The sequence below is a fragment of the Barbatula barbatula genome (assembly GCF_947034865.1).
Source record: "Barbatula barbatula genome assembly, chromosome: 19".
Lineage (NCBI taxonomy): Eukaryota > Metazoa > Chordata > Actinopteri > Cypriniformes > Nemacheilidae > Barbatula > Barbatula barbatula.
In genome coordinates, this window is record NC_136782.1 from 17,712,733 (window position 1) to 17,733,235 (window position 20,503).

A 20,503-nucleotide genomic window follows, 5' to 3' on the forward strand; every position below is an offset into this window, starting at 1 on the left:
ATATATGTGACATGTTGCTAATGGAAGTAATTAGAACCTATGGGATTGAATGGAAAACTGAAAGTCCGGCGTTTACCAAGTATAATTCTAATTTAATTTCATATAAATATTTATTCAATTGTTGTTTTATATATTTAGCTTTTTCCTTTAGATTGTGGTCTCACACAGATCAAGATCACTGAGGTAAATCTCTCAATTCTCGCTTTTCATTGTGTCCATATTCCCCATCCCTACGAAACATTAACCACGGTTTTACTATAGTGACCACGTAGGCAAATCATAGTATAAAATATGACTACCACACATTAACTCTAATAAAACCATGGTTATTAAGATCCAATGCGCAGCTATATAGTTACAAGGGTGACATTTTTAGGTTTATTGTATAAATCAGTGCATCATATTACATTGTCCTATTACTCGGTTATTTATATAAATAGACAGATCGACTTTCCATATTAAAATCGGGTATATAAATAACAGGTCCGCGGACCGTCACACAGAGTCTCCAAATCAAACTTTTCAATCGCGTCTCCTCTGGGGCCCTCCCCCTAAACATCTCTGATAATTGACGTGAGATGTGTCCAATCGACGCGCTCGGTTCCAAAATAGGCGGAATCGTTTATTGTATTGTAACAAGCTAGGCTGCAGCCACCCAGACTGAACTCCTCCGTACAAACACACACGAGCGGCGCCTTGTTTTGGTCTCTGTACGGCTTCGCTAGAAAAGAAAACCAGGTGACTTTTGGAGGAACTTTAAGCGAGGAGTATTAAACGGACTCGGTACACGTCGATTGTATATAACGGACGGATGCAGGCTACGCGCCGGTGCTTTGTTTAATTGCACTTTTGGGATTTTGCAGACAGCGCTTTGATCTCCGGGGTAAATGGGGTCGTACGCTGCTGACTGCGCTTGTTTTGATACTGATTTCCGATCTGCGGACTTAAAAAAGTAAACTTTTTGGTGCTTTACGGTACTTGCAGTAATCTTTCGAGGATGGAGGATTTATTGTTTAAATTCAGTTACGTTACTGTAAGATGCTGCTGAAAACCTACGTGTAACGTTATACTGAGGGGATCGATGAACTCCGGCTGTGCTAACGGGCTAATTGAACCTCCCGCCGGAGAAAAAGAAAACGCGTGTGAGGTAAAAATAAACACGTTCTATTTTTATCAACGGAAATCGTTTTATCTCAAAAGTCCCGTTTTTTAAATGCATGACGCTTTGACTTCTAACTCTGTAATATTTGTGTTGTTTTTAAGATGGCAAGCCCGACCACGGAGCAAGGATGTTTTTCGGATGTGAAGAAGGTGGGTTATTTAAGGAAACCCAAAAGCATGCATAAAAGGTTTTTTGTGCTGAGGGCGACGAGCGCCTCCGGACCGTCCCGATTGGAGTACTACGAAAACGAGAAGAAATGGAGACACAAGTCTGGAGCTCCCAAGAGGTCTATTGCCCTTGAAAGCTGTTTTAATATCAACAAAAGAGCGGATTCAAAAAACAAACATCTTGTGGCTCTTTACACCAAGGATGAGTACTTTGCCATCGCGGCTGACAGTGAGACGGAGCAGGAATCGTGGTATCAAGCCCTAGTTGAGCTTCATAACAGAGGAAAGGTCCACGAAAGCGCCCCAGGCAGTGGAGCTGGTGAGGATAATTACGGCGAAACCACGCCGGGACCTGCCTTTAAAGAAGTTTGGCAGGTTATTTTGAAACCAAAGGGTCTGGGTCAAACAAAAAACTTGATAGGGGTTTACAGATTGTGCCTGACCAGTAAAACCATCCTTTTTGTGAAACTCAACTCTGACGCGGCCGCCGTGGTGCTGCAGTTAATGAACATTAGGAGATGTGGACACTCTGAAAATTTCTTTTTCATAGAAGTCGGGAGGTCTGCCGTGACCGGGCCCGGGGAGTTTTGGATGCAAGTGGATGACTCTGTCGTCGCTCAGAACATGCATGAGACTATATTAGAAGCTATGAAAGCCATGAGTGAGGAGTTCAGACCACGCAGCAAAAGTCAGTCATCTTCCAACTGCTCAAATCCCATTTCAGTGCCTGTCAGGAGGCATCACCACAATAATCCACCCCCTAGTCAAGTTGGCTTAGGCAGGCGCTCTCGGGCAGAGAGCGTGACGGCCATTTCTCCTGTTAGACCTGGTAAACACAGTCATTCTTTCAGAGTGAGAGCATCCAGCGATGGGGAAGGCACCATGTCGAGGCCAGCATCCGTGGACGGGAGCCCCAGCAGCCCGATCACAACCCGACAACAGTCGCTGCGATACAAGGGGGGATCCAGGCTTCACCCACCACTCAATCACAGCAGATCCATCCCCACGCCCAACTCGCGGTGCTCCCCTTCAGCTATCAGTCCAGTCAGCCTATCTTCCAGCTGCACCAGCGGCCACGGGTCCACTTCTGAATGCCTCTTTCCACGCCGTTCCAGCGCCTCTATATCCGGATCCCCCAGCGATGGCGGTTTTATCTCCTCTGATGAATACGGATCCAGCCCTTGTGACTTTCGGAGCTCTTTCCGCAGTGTCACGCCAGACTCGCTCGGCCACACGCCGCCAGCAAGGGAGGAGGAGATAAACAACTACATCTGCATGGCCAAGCCTGGTTCTCTTCCTGGTGCCGGGAGCCAATCAAGGTGCCAATCCAGAGGGATGCCGACACCGGTGGAGGAGCCAGATTTGGAGAAATGTTTCAGGAAGCGAACGCATTCTTCCGGTGCATCACCACCAACTCCATGCCATCAGAAAACTCCATCACAGTCCTCAGCCGCATCGCTGGATGAATATACTGTAATGATGCCCACGCAGCCACGAAGCCGATCTGCATCATCGTCCTACAGGCATTCATTCATGCCCCCACATTCATATCCGGAGGAAAGCTTAGATACGTCAAGAACAAATGAAAACACTGGATCGGATCACAAAGATGATGGATATATGCCCATGCTGCCCGGTGTGGTGCCCACAACCCCAACAGCAAAGAATGGTGACTACATGCCCATGAGTCCAAAAAGTGTGTCTGCACCACAACAGATTATCAACCCCCGGCAACACCCGCACGTTGATTCCAATGGTTATATGATGATGTCACCAAGTGGCAGCTGCTCTCCAGATGCCACTACAAACTATGGCAAGATGTGGACTAATGGTGTCAACCCGAAGCAATCCGTAGAAAGCATGGAAGGAAAAGTGTCATCTTGTGGAGACTACATGAATATGTCACCAGCCAGCTGTTCTACCACCAGTACACCACCCGACTCCTTTTTCAACCCTGCGGAGGAACCACCCAGGCCTGCGTATGCTTACTTCTCCTTGCCCCGATCCTTCAAACATGCCAACAGAAAACAGGACCAGAGCCCTCTTCGGATGTCACTGGGCTCTAGTCGTTTGGCTTATGCTGACTCTTCTTCATCATCCACCAGCAGCGACAGCTTGGGCGGTCAAGGCAACTCTCAACAGTCAGCTGTCAGACCCAAAAGGTCAGAGGGCAATGTTAGGCTGACACGTCCGACAAGGCTTTCGCTGGATGTAAGCAAAGCAAGCACGCTTCCACGAACACGTGAGAGTCCCTACCCCCCAGAACCTAAGAGTCCCGGGGAGTATGTCAACATTGAGTTCACTGATAAGGCATTTTCAGCCAGTTTAGTCTCGCTCTTTCCACCTGTGTTTACAGGAAGCGATGCTGAGGCCGCATCAGACCTTTCATCATCTGAGTACATGAACATGCAGCTGGGGACACATGCCAGGCGGTTAAGCCCAGAAATGCATATTTCCACTTCCAGTTCAGACTATGCCATCATCACCCCATCAAACTCTGAGTCCTCCCCTTCTCTGCCTTGCGAGAACATATGTGAACGTGACTACATCAGCATGCAGTTGACCTCGGCCCGGGCTAGATTTCCCGATACACCAATGATGCTGATGACAGAGTCGTTTTCAAATGCCGATGCCCCTCCCTGTTCTGTATCGCCCAATCACGACATATCAGCATTAAGCAACGGCCCTTTACTCGGGCTTAGTGCATTCACACGGGTCAACTCCTCTTCTGGACGGAACCAGTGCGCTAAGGTCATCCGGGCCGACCCGCAAGGAAGGCGGAGACACAGCTCAGAGACGTTTGCCTCCACGACGACCATCGGGTCTGTCGATACATCGGCGACCAGTCAGTCAGGTGATGCAAAGCGCCACAGCTCCGCCTCTTTTGAGAATGTGTGGTTGAAACCAGTTGAGGCTGCAGCCCCTGCTTCTCCGACTGCAGTAACCAATGCACGAAGGGAAACCTCTTCGGTTCCCACAGTAACAAGTCGTGACCAGAACTGCCTGAACTACATCGATCTGGATCTTGTACAGAATGGGGAGCAGCATGTTCCCGACTGGAATGCGTTTCAGCCTCGACCAGTTGAATTGGGAGCTGTGGAAGGTATAGATGAGCTCAGCGCCTACGCCAGTATAAACTTCCAAAAATCAGATGAGACTAGAGGGAATCTCGCAAACAGAGAAGGTAAGACCGAGTGTGTGTGATTATAGAAAAATGGCTAACAAGAGAGCATCTGATAAAGTCTGTGATTTGTGTCTTGAGGATACGTGTTGGCAAAATTTCCCTTTGTCTGCCTTCCTGCCTGGAACATTTAATAGGTGATATGCGTATCATATGATTATGTAAAAAACAGCCCCCATTCATCTGTGCAGGTTGAGTCTTTAATGGAAAATCCCTGTTTGTAATCTTAGGAGAGGGATGAGGGGGGTCAGATTTCCTCCCACTGATGACTGGGCCTCTTCAGGCTGATAAATGGACATATTTGTGAATGAAAGCAGAAAGGGTTTGCATGTCTATGCTTGTTCTCCATGCGACAAAAGGATAAAGCACACATGTGTGTTTTTGAGTCATTGAGGGGTTTGTGTACAGGTTGTCTTTCATTGCACGGGTGCTCTTTTGAATGCAAGTTTATTTAGCGTGTGACTCAGCTCTACAGGGATGTCTTTGATATTAATCAGCGCTGGAAGAAATCTGCAACCGTGTGGAAAGAGTTGCCACTACTGCACGTTTTCCGCTTTGCTGAAGGACAGTCTTTTGTACCTGCCTGATTCTGTTTCATTGTTGCTTTATTTTATTTATTTGCCCTTCAGTGAGTGTAGCTTTTCCACCCTGAGACTTCTTTCTTTCAAAACACGATGATTTTCCTCTTTCTATTGTAAAGAGTACATGATATAGGGTTGTAGCAAAGCAGCGTAGATGTCCCATGATGCATCTGAACTCCTTGCCACAACGATGATCATGCTGTGACGCACAGTGCTACTATTCATCTATGTTTGTTTTGAAATCAGAACAGAGTGGAATTGTGGTATATAGGTTTAAACCAAACCGTTTTGATAGAAAAGAGCAAGTTCATAGTGTCTTTTTTTATTTGATCATAAGTAATGTGATGAAATTCACCCAACATTTTAAATTATTTATTCACTCATGTCATTCCAAACCTGATGTTTTTCTGCAGAACTCAAAAAAAGATATTTAGAAGAAAGTTGGAAAAAAAACAACATTGACTCTCATTTTCGTCCACATTTCTCAAAGAATCATCTTTTCTGTTCCACTGAAAAAGGGTCATAAGTTTTAATCCATGTGCTCGTATCTATCCAGTCTATTTCTGTATGCTTGCTTGACTTGGTCGCTTTGTGTATCTGTTTTGAACTTGGCTTGAGATATTCCAGGGTGTGCGAGAGACTACAGGGTCCTCAGTGTTGCGTAACCAATGTTTTTTGACTCTGGGAGTCCTTATGCGTCTGTTTGCGTGTGTCTTAGCAGAACCCCCAAAGTTCCTCCAGAGAATAAAGCTGCTATGACCTGGCTTTGATAAGTGTAGGTGATGTCATAAAGTGCGGGAAAACAGGAAAACCTTTTTCCTTGTTTTTATCTATGTGTTTTATTGGATTTGTTTGTCAGTTTTGACAGGGTGGAGGATGCCTGCCTAAAGCTGCAGTTCCCAATTTCATCTGTCTCCTCTAACACGTGTTCTGCCCATCGCACGCTCCTGTGTGGCTCTACTTCAGTGCCATCCATCACTATGGTAACACTGGTGCCGCAGTGCTTTTTATCCCTGTGTCACAGTGGATTAAGGGGCCACAGGCTGAGACGCCGGGGGCTTCACAGAGCCGCATTACCATTGGGCAGCGGAGGGGTGGGGCGGGGTGACAGAGTTCTTTGGTGGGTTTGGTCAGAGTGAGACGATTAGAAGCCCTGCCCACCTCAGGCCACCGTGATGGGGTCACCCTGCAGAGTGCCTTCTTGTCCTCATTTTCCTCTCGCTCTCTTGCTATCCATTCTCCATTTCATCCACTTTTTCCTTTTTTTCGTCTACCTAGGTTTCATTCATCCTTTGTTAGAAATTTGCTGTGCAAAGGATAGTGGGCCAGCATGATTGGTTAGGGGTGGGGTTTAGGGATCAGATCATGGTGGGATTGTGAGCATTAGATGTAGATTTAAGGAATCTTTTCAAGTTAGAATTAGGGAATCATTTTATACTTTATTTAATGCATCTTTACACTGCATTTAAGATTTTGATATACTGTTATTTAAAGCAAACAAATAATCTGAATCAATCTGGAATCAATATTATCTTGGATTAAAAATGTAAAGAGCAAGTACATTAGTAATGATAAGCCTATAACAATATTTAGTTTTCACATCATTCGACTTCCCTGCGTAAAAATAACAATGTGAAATAATCTGCGATGTTATTTTCACAACTATAAAGTGCCAATATTTGTTTTGAGGTTTGTACATCGATATTTGCAAGACCAATAATTGACTGTATTGAAAGTCCTGTAATTTGACAAAGAAAGGTTACTATCAAAGAATCATAAACAATGGCTTAACTAGAGACTACTGTCAAGGTCATGAGAAGAAAGATGAGAGGTTGGCAGGTCTGTTGCTCTGTTCTTTGATGGGGTCCTTGGAATGCATGTGAACGGGGAAATGAGAGGTGTGCGAGTTCGTGTGTGCAGGAGTAGCTCCAGGGTTGGAATGTAACAGCAGCCTTTGTGGCTGTTTTACAGAGCGGCTTGTTAAAGTAAGACAGGCAGAGATATGGTGAGATGGAGGGGAAGTCGGGAGAGGTAGGAAGGGGCACACAGCAGGCGAAAGAGAGAAATAAGTAGGTTTAAGGGATTAAATGATCAAGGCTGTGTGTAAGAGGAACTTTAAGTTTCGGTCTTGAAATTGCAGGACTTCAGTAAGTGTTTTGCATGTAGGGACACCACCATCTTTAGAGAACATTTTTAAGTCGTATTTTAGGATGCAGTTTCAAGATCTTGCGGGGTCTAGGTACGAAGACACAACAGAAAGTGAAAAATATACATTTCAAATGTGAAGTGTGTTTAGCATTTAATTTTTTATTCTCCTCGATTTAAAACAGATGACTGGTACCTACTGTATATGACTTACTGTGATTATTCTTTTTAATTGAATGAATTAAATGAATTAATGCAAAAAAATCCCTTTTTCCCCTACAGATTTAGATAAAACTTAATGTTTACTATTTGATATGTACGATTTGCAAGGGGTTTGCATGTCTACGCTTGCTCTCCATGGGACAAAAGGATAAAGCACACATGTGTATTTGTGAGTCACTGAGGGGTTTGTGTACAGTAGGGATGGGTATCGATTCTGATTCTATCCGATTTACAAGCTTTCGATTTTCGATTGGAGTCAATGGTTATAGATTAAATACAAATGAACTGATCCTTTTACAAATATTTAAACGATTAATCGATTTCTAGTCTAGTGTACAAGTTGTCTTTCATTGCACGGGTGCTCTTTTGAATGCAAGTTTATTTAGCGTGTGACTCAGCTCTACAGGGATGTCTTTGATATTACTCCATGCTGGAAGATATCTGCAACCGTGTGGAAAGAGCTGTCACTACTGCACGCTTTCCGCTTTGCTGAAGGGACAGTCTTTTATGCCTACCTGATTCTGTTTCATTGTTGCTTTAGTTTATTTGCCCTTCAATCAGTGTAGCTTTTCCACCCTGAGACTTCTTTTTTTTCAAAACATAATTATTTGGATTGTAGCAAAGCAGCGTAGAATCCGTAGATGTCCCACACAATCTACGCACCTTACTTTCATTATACACTCGGTTCATTAACTCTGTTGTTGTGCATTTATATACTTAACTTTTTACAGAACTCATACAGGTTTTTGAATGATGCAAGGGAAAGGAATTGGCCTTAAATCATAGTTTTTAATGTGAAAAAAAAATGAATATTTGAATATTTAAATATCCAATGTGTGAAATTTAGCGGCATCCAGCTGTGAGGTTGTGAATTGCAACCAACGGCTCACTCCACCCCTCCCTTTTAAAGCAATATAGTGGCTGACACAGAACTAACCTGTTATCTTTTAGCTTCTTTGCTGAAGTAGATAACTAATTTAAGAAACGCTCTCTGTAGAGCAGTTTGTCCGCTTAGTGCTACTGTAGAAACAATATGGCTAATTCCGTGTAAGGGGACCTGCAGTATACTGTAGATAGAAATAGCTCATTCTATGGTAATACAAACAAAACACTTCATTTTTGTATGGATTCTTTATACACTTATGACAGACATAGTTGGGTATATTATATTGCATTTCTGTCAATAGATCCTCCAAAGAATTACACATTGGATCTTCAAAAGAACCCAGAGAAACTTGGATAATGAATTAGCCAAATGATTTCCCACTTAATGAAGTCAAATTAGATAAATGATTAACTCTGTTGTGGAATTGATACAACAGCCACTAAGCTTTGCCCTGTGCTTTATCTGCCCCAAGATAGGACCCTTTGGTCTTTCACATTGTTCTTCAAAGTACCTCCGAGTTTGTCAGAAATTTCACACAGAGTACTCGCACTGCTAATGTGTTGCTGTCTCTATCGGGTGAGGCTCGGAACAGAAGGTTGTGGTCGTGAGCTTGGCCAGGTATCAGAGTGTTCCTGCTCTCACCATGAGACTTGGCATCAAACCGGTGGACATTAGCCATGAGCTACTTATATTCAGCCGAGAATGATCCGTGCTGGCTTCCGCCACTGCTTGACAGGCATTTGAACTGACTGTATGGCCCGACCGATGCGTTGGGTGCATGAAAACAAAGTGTTTTGCATACTCGGCCTGTGGCAGGTTACCAACGCGGTCACTCTTCAGAATGGTATGGTCTCCTGGATGGGACGTGTCGGTATTTTGTTAAGAGATCACAATGTCTGGCTGGACCAACGAGGGTATAATGGAACACGTTCTATCAATAGATTTAATGTAGCAGACTTTGTTCTTTGACAGCACTGGATGTGCGCAGTCTTTGCGTGCCCTCCATGTGTGGATGCCGGAAAGGAGGGAATGTGTATGTGTGTCTTTGTGAAGAGATGCGCAGGAGTCTCTTTTTTTTTTTTTGCAGAAGCCTTTCAAAGCACAACCGCTAAAACTACTAAAATGAGAAGATTGCGTAAATTTGGTTACTTAACTTCTGCTTTTTCACAAAGCATTGTATCATTACATTCGTCTTGAAACAAATGCTCTGGAATTTAACAACAGTGAAGGAAACCTAACAGAAGTACTTATCCAAGCACATTCGCTAACACAAAAAGAAAAAAATAACACTTACCTTCATAATCAAACAGGTACTCTTCAATGAAGAATGTGTATCCTTTATCTAGCTTTGATCTTGTCATAAGCAGAACTTGGTCTGCCAGATGTTGTACATCATCTAGCCGTATTTTTGGCAGCTGTGCAAAGGACTTGGTAAACTCCATTCTGAGGCACTAGCGGAAGAACCGATACACTGAACGGCGTGAAGTCATGTGAAGAGGGCCTATTGGTTTGCTGCTTGTTGGACGACTTTCTCTGGTTTCCACGTGTTTTTCATATTTATGTTTAATTCAACTGAGCAAAAGTGCTGAGCTGAGGTTGCGCTAGACGGTCAGGCTCGTAAAAAATCTGTCATAATCTATTATTACCCAAAGTGGCGTTATGTGGTAATAAGCATGTTCGTGACGTCATCACGCTGTACTTGCTTTTACTCTTGCAGCATTTTGATACAACTGAATGCCCAATTAAGCCGTTGTTGTTTTTATTCATTTATATATTTAATGTTTCTATTGTCAGACATAAAATTATAATTACAGACAAATGTTTATGATCATATGTCTAGTCAGAAACAGTGAGTACAAAACGATATTGTAAATTGTCGACTTCAGAAACGCGGCCAGTATAAAAATGCGTGCATCATCCAAACACACTACACTTGCTTGTGCATTCAGTGTCCAAGCACAAAAACACTTAAACGAATGAAGGTTTCATAGGAATAAACCGTTTTTAAGTGTAATGCACCACAACAGCCAAGTGACCTTCCCCCAAAGATAGTTTGATAAATAGGCCAAATGAGTTATTACAGAAACTGTTACTTTAAGTGTTTTTGTCCCCACCAGTTTTAAAACCATTCCACCACAGTGCTGCTTTTTGCCGCTCACTGAACAGAGAATAGGTCAAGCGAGACATTTCTCCACTCACTGAAAGATAAAGTTTATCCTAAAAGACGCTAGTCACTTTTCTGAAGGAAAAGAGTCTGTTAAACAGGGCATCACTGTGCACCTTTGTGTATATGCATCGACGCGACGCGGGGGTCTTTGACCGCGAGTCTCCGCTGAACGTGCGTGCGTTTTCCAAACCAAAACATTGTTCGTAAGCTAATGAATGGGAAACGCGCGTCCCTTCTCGATCGTGTCCAGGGCAGGGGTAGTAGCCTACGATCACGCTCTAAGGAAGGGAATGATAAAACGGGGAGTTACAAATTGCCATTTTTGTAAACATCGAAATGATGGACGGCCTTCAGATTTTTCCGTACTGGTAAAAAAAAAAGCATCTGATGGATCTTTTTGGGTCAACACAACCTCTGGTTCTGAGTGTTTCTTTGCTGGATCAGTGTGTGTATGCGTGTCAGAGAGAAGCAGTTCTGTTGTCCCACTCCGCCCTGCTCCGTTGGTCTGGACGAGTTCCTCACGGCCCAGTTGGATCCGTTATGTTCTTGTCCTGACTTCACCCCAGCCACACGCACACATTCTCTCTTTCTGTCCTCTCTCTCTTTATTTCTCTCTCTCTGGTCAGGGTTGGGGCAAGGCCAACGCAAGGACACTGAGTTCAGAAAGATATGACTGTAAAAGACGTGTGCACACACACTTGTTTTAGGTAACGTGTGTATTTACGGCCCTTAAGTTCTGTTTTACGATGTTATGTTTGCTTTTAGAGGATGGCGGCAAATCAGCCGATGACGTCCAAACGAAAGCGTGGCAAACTCACTGACTTGGTTTTCACTTTCCTCACCGTGTGCATGTAGGTCGTCGGTTTTTGAGTTCTTGAGACTTTTCGGTGTGTTTTTGTGTGTGTGCGCCCTTGTCGCTGAGGTCAACGCGTCAGTGGAAAGTTTCTCAAAGGAGTTCGCTCAGGCATGCCACAAGTTTCAATGTTGCTTTACAGATAGTCATGCTTTGTTGTCGTACCCCTTTTGTTCAGAGAAAATCACATGTGCTTGTTTGTGTGTGCACTTGATCATCATGGAAAGCATGGTAATCTATAGAAAGGTCATGGATTCACAGTTTTTTCAAATCTTTTTTGACCTTGTTTTTTTTCTCTCTTGAAGTGTATTAGCATTTAAAAATGTGTGTTTCTAGGGGTGTAACGGTTCGGTTTGTGTCACGGTTTTAGGGTCATAGGTTCGGTTCAGTATGTGCTATGTTCAGGGAAAACATTATCCTATGTTTCTTAAGATACTCAACAAGAGTATGTCAACTGTACCAGATTTTTTAGTTTTGAGGAGTCCTTATCGGGCTGATACAACATCAAACTTTCAATACTCGGTTATCGTAGCCAAAGTAATTCATAATGATATTATTGCGGTATGTATTCGAAATGAAATAAATAATGCTTTGTCAACTTTGTAACTATTGTTAAAGCTAAATTGCATGATTATACAAATTTTGAAATGATTCGATGATATATGTATTAAAGGTCCAGTCAGTAATATCTAGCGGCAAGATTACGAATTGCAACCAACCGCTCACTCCACACCTCCCGTTCGAAACACTGCGATGGCTGACAGGCCATGGAGAATTACATGCAAGGGGACCCGCGGTGTATGTAGATAGAAATAGCTAATTCTAAGGAAATAAAACATAACGCTTTATTGTGTAAGCTCTTTATACACCTCTGAAGGTATAGTTATGTATATTATATTGCATTTCTATCTATAGATCATCCCCAAAACTTTAACACAATATTAAGTTTGGCTTTAGATTATTGACACACTTTTTGTATATCTTATATATATATATATCTTATTCGCTACTGTGGTACGTAAACAAATGGGTGTGGCTATAAATAGGTATATAATGATTCATACTGTGAAACTGATTTTTGATCTGATCTGAATGCTACAACTGCATCAACAATGTTTACCATCGTTGATGGTTTCAAAGCATACCCTCAGCAATAATGAAGATCGTGAGTCGTATCTATCTTTCTTAACTTGCGATCAAGATCTGAGCCACTTTCCGAACAAGAGAGCGATTTGTGGGGCACTTCAAGCCTTCGCCGACAAGTTTTTTGAAGATGGAAGGACGCTGTACGTCCGAGGGAGTCGGACACAGAGTGCGTTTTCACCTGCATCCATATCAGGGAGAGCAGCTGCTGACAGCCATCTTGGGCTGAAGGAAAATGTGCTTTGAGTCAGAGTTCCTCACGGTTTGAAGTTCCTAGGATGAGCGCAGCGGCGAGAGGAGGGGAAAACCAGTGTGTGTGTGCCTCAACTTGCTGAAGTAGGCAAAACATCTGCTGTGTGTGTGGGAGATGGAAGTTTTTCCTTTGCTAAAGGGAATGGTATTTGGCACAAGCTGTCTCTTCCACATCACACACGGAGCTGATATAGATGCTTTGTTTTTTTTCTCCGGCCTCCACAACGAACCGCGCCATTGTTCGCCCGTCACAAACACCAAATGTTTTGTCCACGAGACGTTTTGAAATGGGGCCGTTTGGGGCCATTTATTTTGGTTTTCCCGACTATTGTTTTTCCATATTTTGTTCGATAGTCAAGCGACGTCTGAATTCTGCATTGGTGTGTTACTCTGGGGTGTGTTGTGGAAACCTTTGATGTGGCCGTGCGTGTGTGTGTGATTTCTCTTCCAGAACTGTGAGAATGTGAGTTAGTCGGGAAGGTCCTTGTCATCATTTGTGTGTGTGTAACTTGTTAAAGGCATAGTTCATCCAAAAATAAAAAATCTGTCATCATTTACTCATACTCAGGTTGTTTGAAACCTGTATCCATTTTATACTTTGTTCCAATGAACAGAGAGAAAGATGTTTGGAAGAATGTTAGCAATTTTCAGTTCTGGGACATCATTCACTACCATAGTAGGACATCAGATTTGTTTTTTTGTTTCTGTTGAACACATAATGAGAGATTTTGAAGAATCTAGGAAAACAAAGAGTTCTCGGGCACTTTTGACTACCATTGAATTCTTCCTACTTTGGTAGTCAATGATGTTCAGAAACTGAATACTACCAACGTTCTTCCAAATATCTTTGTGTCCATCGGAGCAACCTCATAATTTGTACAGGTGGGAAATTACAAGAGCGTGATAAAATGATATCAGAATTTTAATTCTTGCATGAACTATCCCTTTAAGAGTGTATTGATTCAAGAGGGGAAGATTGTCAGTGTGGTTTTATTGTGTTAGTAAGCCTCTCTTGCTTCAGAGGTGTGGGATTGAATTCATCAATGTGTGCATGTGTGTGTGTTTGGCACAAGTGTTAAATGTTCTCTGTGAATACGACCTGTGTTCTGACGTCAGTGGAGCCCAATCACAGCGCTCACTGCGGCACACATCTGTAACCGTATCCCCTACATCGCGTGGGGATGAATGTGTGTAGAAGTTCCAGCGGGCTAAATATGTCCCCACTCTCCCAGGTCCTGGCACAGCATGTCTGTGTGTGCGCGCATGTTACACGGCTCCCCGGCTGAATGACGTTAGCTCAATGAGCCGACCGTAGCGCCACTCCTCACCCGCACCCTTATATGGTTCTCTGTGGAGTAAAGCTTTGAATCCCTGCAGCCGCAGCAGACATCCATACTGTCCTGTGAGAGCGTGTGTGTGAAATGAATACTGTTTTGCATGCATCTGTATACATGATTCTTACACCGTGTCTTATTCGGACACATCCGGTGTGGACAAAATGTGAAATTAAATTGGATTCTAATGCATTTCTTTTGTCGCGTCGTCTCCCGCCTGTGTAGACAGGATGTTATTCATTATGTATAAACATGCATGTTGCATGTAAAATGTATATGTGTGAGTCAATTTACAGGCGCTGACCCGTCCACCCCACGTTGAAATTAGATATATGACATACTGTAGTCTGTGCTTCGTCACGGAAAGCCTGCAATGCACTAAGTGTCCCTAAAAACATCTTAGCAACCATATTGCAACACCCTAGCAACCGTTGTTGTGGCATCAAGTACTGCACAGGAAAGCATTTGGATATTTTTATGAGGGGGAAGTATAAATATGACCAAATTCATTTTAATAGTTACACTTGACACCTCAGGAACGTTGCAGTACGGTAGCTCCGCCCCTCATTCTGGGACGTTTCCGGGAGCAGTATTTTTGACTGCTTTCCCCCCAACGCTATGTGTTTGCACAGTCCGGCAGCTTATAATTTCATTCTCTGCAATTTACTGCATCTATCTCGTTTTCTGAGACAAGAGGCCCTAAAAATGGCCGCCTGTAAAAGCGCCTGACTGGGGGGGCGGAAGGGCGCTTTTTCACCGAGAAGATGTGAGGGGGCTTTCAAGTTCTCGCCACTGCTCTGTCAGACCCGCGGCTCTATGCTGCACTGCTGTACAGTGCTGTGTTTATAGCTGAGGTTTCTCTCAAGCCACCGACGACTTCAGCTCAAGACTGATCCTTCCTTCCCGTAGATATAAGCAGAGGTCTTAGCTCTCTTCTCAGCTCCACCAGTGGGCCTGGTGTCATTTTATGTACACACACAACATGATTTTCCTTTATTGTAGTGACCTAGAAAGGCTTAGGAGCGATCAGATGCTGTGAATTAGCCAGTGTCAGTTGTCTACCTGTCTAGTGTCTTAAAATATTGACACCTCGAATGACTGATTTGCTTAACTTAAGAGACTCCATTGATGGCTCATTGGCATTGGCTTGTAAATAGAAATTCAAATATTGTGTTTAATACTTTTGTAGAACTTTTCAGTAAAGAATGAAACAATTATAACGTATGCCATCTTGGATAAAATCGCAATGCATTCTAGGATTGATATGGTAGTTTTTAGTAGCAGCTGTTTCTTTTGGGAGATCTTAAAGTGCGTGTTAAAACAAGCAATGAAAAAGCAGTCAAGAATTGATTTTAGAGGTTCGGAAACGTAAGTGAGGAGTATTTGTATTTGTTTTGAATGTCGAAAAACAAATCGGATAAGTCGTTCCACGTTGCAATGGCTTGCGCTCTTTTTTTTACCATTGACATTATAATGAGTGTCCAAAGCTATGACAGATTCAAGTAAAAGGTCTGGGAACAAAATGGGACCAGTCTAAACAAATAAGCCCACTTTTAGGCAAGGTTGTGTATTTATGGGGTCGTGATTTGACAGAATGTCACTTTATTATTTATAATAAACATCCAAACATTAAAGGCTTCACTTCAGACACCAAGTGCAACTTGTGTGTCACTCCGTTTGAAGTCAGGAGTATATCAGTAACATTTTTATGCGTGATCGTGAACAGGTGCGTGTGTTAATGTTCTCCGTCTATGTTCTGATCTTTTAATCGCAGCTGTGGTGAGTGTTATATAATGAAAACAGCTTGTAGTTGTTTGTGTGTCTGAGTGGATTAGAGGTGCGATTTGGACGCCAAGAGTTGGCAACCAGGCTTCTGGGTGAAACGCACACACGCTTGTAAGTGAATAGATGGCGAGAGACCAGAAGCGGTGGATGGGATAGTCTGCAGGTTACGCCGTCTCTCTGTGATGTCATAACACTCTGCATATTCAAATCTGTGTATTGTGTTTCCTTGGAAATGATGGTTGTTTATCAACTGTTGGCAAGGTCAGAGTAAAAATGAAAGGTCTGAGAAACAGCGGTTTTCAGACGAATGGAACGGATTTGCTTGTTTCCGCGTATGACAGAGATGTGTAGATGCACGTTTCTAAAAAAGCAGATTAACAGTCTGTTTCAACTCTTAAGTAATGTTTGGCTTTTTTGTGTGCGTGCTGTTTTATCAACTAACCTTTGCTTCTCTTTCCATCATTTTTCTAGAATGAAGCCACAGCATTCAAATCTCTCGCCGTTTACCACATACCGTACCTCAGAAAACTGGACCTCAAGAAACTCATTACACTGACCTGATCACGGACCATACCATCACACGGACGCTAACACAACCATAAGGACAGACCTCACAACATGGACCTCACCGATGCTGGATTCCACTAACCATAGGCCTCCCGCAACCCGGATCCCTCGAAAACCGAACTGTCACTGTGCAAACTTCTCAAGACATTACCAGTACTTTGGTATCACTGTCCAACCAGTAGCTGTTACAGAATTGGTACAAACGGCTGTTAAAATAATACCATTAAAAACGGTAATACTAGAACTCGCAGCTTAGAGGTACAGACCATGGTGCTGCACTAGCAATTTTAAAATAATATGTAAATGGAGGTACATTATTAGTCAAATGTATGTTTTTTGGTACAGGGATGCTCATCGGAGCAACCATCTGGGTACGGCAATGTTTATTGTACCAGACGCTACTGCATATACAGATGGTATTACATGCGACTGTCAATTGACGTTTGTACACCCAGTGCGGACGACCTCAAGCACCCGGACATGACCTCAGGACTATATGAAAGAGTTTACACACACACTGTGTTTCAGCACTGTGAGCCATGACCGACCTCATGCTGTCAAACACACACTGTGATGTCTGTCAAACCTTTACGAATTCCTGTTTCATTTCGTACGCTCACGTTACACCCCCTATCATTTTATCAGTCGTATCATATATAGATTAAACGAAGTGGGTAATGAATTGCTTTGTTTTTTTACTGGTACAGTTTGGCTACTAGATTAAACGTTGGTACTTTTTTGCAGATTCACGATGTGGCGTACTTTCTTTATTCAGTTGCGCTAGCATCAGTACATTATATGAGGCCTTACAGCCCTGCTTGGGTTTAATAAAGAGCTTAAGTATTTGCGTTCATGGGTGTGTAAATCCCATGACTGAACTAACGTTACTGATAAAAGTCTATCAGCATTAGTGGGTCAAACTCGATGACGGTTCAGCGGGTTGCGGTGAAATTGTAAACCTCAAAGGAGTACGAGTTAATTTCACAGACAGCGGTACTGGTTCTTTTTTGGTATCCTGCTGTTTTGTTTTGGAAGCCAGTAAGAAGTTACTCAACTTTTTATTTTATTACAGTTACTTCCTGTTTATATTTTGTTTAAAATACTCCTGTTGTGGCGTTGCTAAGGTCACAGCAACATGTTTTAAAAAGGAAAAAACTGCTGCTGAAATGAAAACAATGAACAATCTGTAAATTATTGAATATAGAAATGTTTTTCTTGGTTCTCTTTTAAGAGTTAAAGTATTTAACATTTCATCGTTTGTGATTTATCTTTTCAGACACATCTAATTGAAAACGTGTCTACTGTTTTTAAGTGTTTACTTTTGTGAGGAATATTTGCTTTATGATCAAATGTGTAATCCAACTTTTTGAGAGAATGTTACAGTTCTATAGAGTTTCCTTATTTTTGGTAAAAAAATGATGATGTATTCTGCACATCTGGGACTTCTCGTTCAAATCCCCCGTTCCAACTATGTCCAAATGGAAATATTTTTGGGAACCTTTTATACTTGTGTTCCCATAACCCTCATTGGCTGTTACGGTCCTGTAATCTAATAGGCTCCTTTAAAGTCATTGATTCGATTGCAGTTGACAGTTAAACACCCTATGGTTGTGTTGATGTTACAGGCTGAGATTTTACTTTTGCGACCATTATGTGGCCAGACCTTTAACATCTCAACCAAATATATTCTTCCATGTATATAATGCATTGTATAAAGATATTTCCTTATTGATGATGATGGGTATTAGACAGACAAGGGATATTAGGTGTTTATGAATGCTTAAAGCAAGGTGATTGGTCATTTCCAGTGGATTGAAACATTGTAACGATATGAGTGTATGTACAGATGAATGGATGTATGCACAAATATGTTTGTTTTACGAATGAAATTTCCAGAAGTAAATTTACTCCCGTTTAGAAGATTGGTATCTTCTGGAATATTAATGTTTAATAAAGTAGAAGCGCTTATCTTTTCAGAAGATCCTGTCTTATGTGTCTTTTATGACTGAATGATGGCTTGAAAGATCGTTTCGAGAGTCGAGAGTACATTGGGAGTATAGTCACGACTAAAGGTTAAGTGTTTACTATACCTTGAATACACATTTCTCTTCTTATTGAAGAATAAGAAAAGGACCATGCTGGTGTGTGGTTGTCAAGCTGGTGGGCTTTCTGGCGCAATATGGCTGCCATCGTATCATCCAGGTGGGTATTGCACATTACTGGTGGTTGAGGAGATTCCCCCTTCCATATTAAGTGCCTTTAGTACATTTTATTAAGAAATGTATTAATATGACGGGATGCAGTTATAAATTCTTACTTTCCCGTCTGCATTGTTTTCTTTGTTTTGGCCACGTTTCAGAATCCAACTGATTCATTGTGGATCAGTTATCATAGCAATTAGAGAAATTTGGGTATATGATTTTGTCATTTTATAATTAGATTTTAATTTTGCTATAGTTTTTGTTTATTATTATAATTTTAAGGGCTTTAAACTATTTTTGAGGCAGCATTTAAATGTTTTCTTAGTTTTTACAAGAGTCTTAATAAAGGAAAGGTAAATATTTGATTTGATTTCAATGAACAAAAATGTTTTTAAAGTTTGAATTTCAGTAAACTAAAATAACCTTGCGGTGAATAACTTAATTTCTTGCATATCTTACAATATTACAAGTATTTCTGTAACCTACCTACACTGTAAAGAAAACCTTCAACCTACTGCAAATTTTCAAGAAAACAAACATTTTTTACGTGAAAATGTTATTTTACAGTATTTTACGGCAGCACTAGCTGCCTAAAATGATTGTTTATTGCAGGATTTCTATAGTGTATTCGACAATCACATTTTTGCATACCGTCTCTAAGAAGAGCACTTATTCAGAGCAGAGCTTGTATTTAAGCTAGTCATCTTTCTAATGTTGTCAATCCTTTACTCCTGTAAGGCATTTATTTAAAAAAAAGGAGATTCTTGAATAACAGCACAAAGACCGACCTCTGGAGACCAGCAACATATGGAAAGTCTTTCAGATTGTGTAGAGGGAAAGAATGACATGTGGACAACTCCATTGATGAAGTGCACCTCAAGCATTTCTTCAGTGTAGCTCCTTGACAAACAAAAGGTTCTTCTAACTCTATGTCTTGTGTTAATGCGCTTGCTGTGTATGTGTGTGTGAAATGAGAGGTTCAGCTCAGGTGGATCTTAAGCTGTGTGTTTGAGGCGATGGCTTCAGCGATTTTGCCCTGATTGTTGGCAACAGAGCATTAAATCAGATCTGAACACATTGGCAAAACATCCTCCATGAGAACGCGGTGTCCCAGCTTTTACTGTCTTGTAGACAGAGGGCTCGCTCAGGGGGTGACGTCCTCAGATTCCCCCTTTAACTGAATTAGCCTTCGGTAAGCACACTCGTTTGCTGTTTTAGATTAGTGATGCATTGGTTTAACAACACGGTGCTGGAAAACAACATAGATGTACTAAAAACTTGCCATGTATTTACAGTAAATCATGTTTTACCGTATTTAATAGCATGTTTGGTGAATATATAGATATTTAAAGTGGTTCGAATGTTGCCAATACTATAGGGTGGATTGTTGCCAGGGCATTGCTATGGTTGCTAGGTGTTTGTTTATAAACTCAATGTTCATAATCTCACCCCCGAAACTGTCCCATACTGATAAGGCTCATATATATTAAAACTATATAATATATGCCACGATGCAATACAGTGGAGAGTATAGATATCCCCATATGGCTGTTGTCCCTTAAATGTTATTCATGTTTTAAATGCATCCACAGACTATGAATAGTATTGATGCATTGAAACCTTAAAAAATCCCTTTAAAAGGCCGACTTGTATTCATTTTAAAGGCCCTTGTCTTTGCCAACACACACACCTGTTTTATAAAGCGTTTATAGGAAACCAGGTAGTTGAGCGACAGGATTGACAGACATGCAATCTGCTCTCTCATTACAGAACGAGAATGACAGAGGTCTAACATCTGAACGTGTAGACACACAATGGCTTTTTAAAAGCACACACACGCACACAGTTGTCTGTTGA

At 42.0% G+C, this 20,503-nt stretch overlaps 1 protein-coding gene across 1 annotated transcript; it reads left to right on the plus strand.

Moving 5' to 3' along the window:
• The first annotated feature begins 659 nt into the window (after positions 1-659).
• Positions 660-18,422, plus strand: irs1 (insulin receptor substrate 1). The gene is made up of 3 exons (XM_079482214.1): positions 660-1,147; positions 1,264-4,513; positions 16,350-18,422. The coding sequence occupies exons 1-3, from the start codon at positions 1,082-1,084 to the stop codon at positions 16,352-16,354; spliced, it is 3,321 nt and encodes a 1,106-aa protein (XP_079338340.1). The 5' UTR covers positions 660-1,081; the 3' UTR covers positions 16,355-18,422.
• The last annotated feature ends 2,081 nt before the right edge of the window (positions 18,423-20,503 follow it).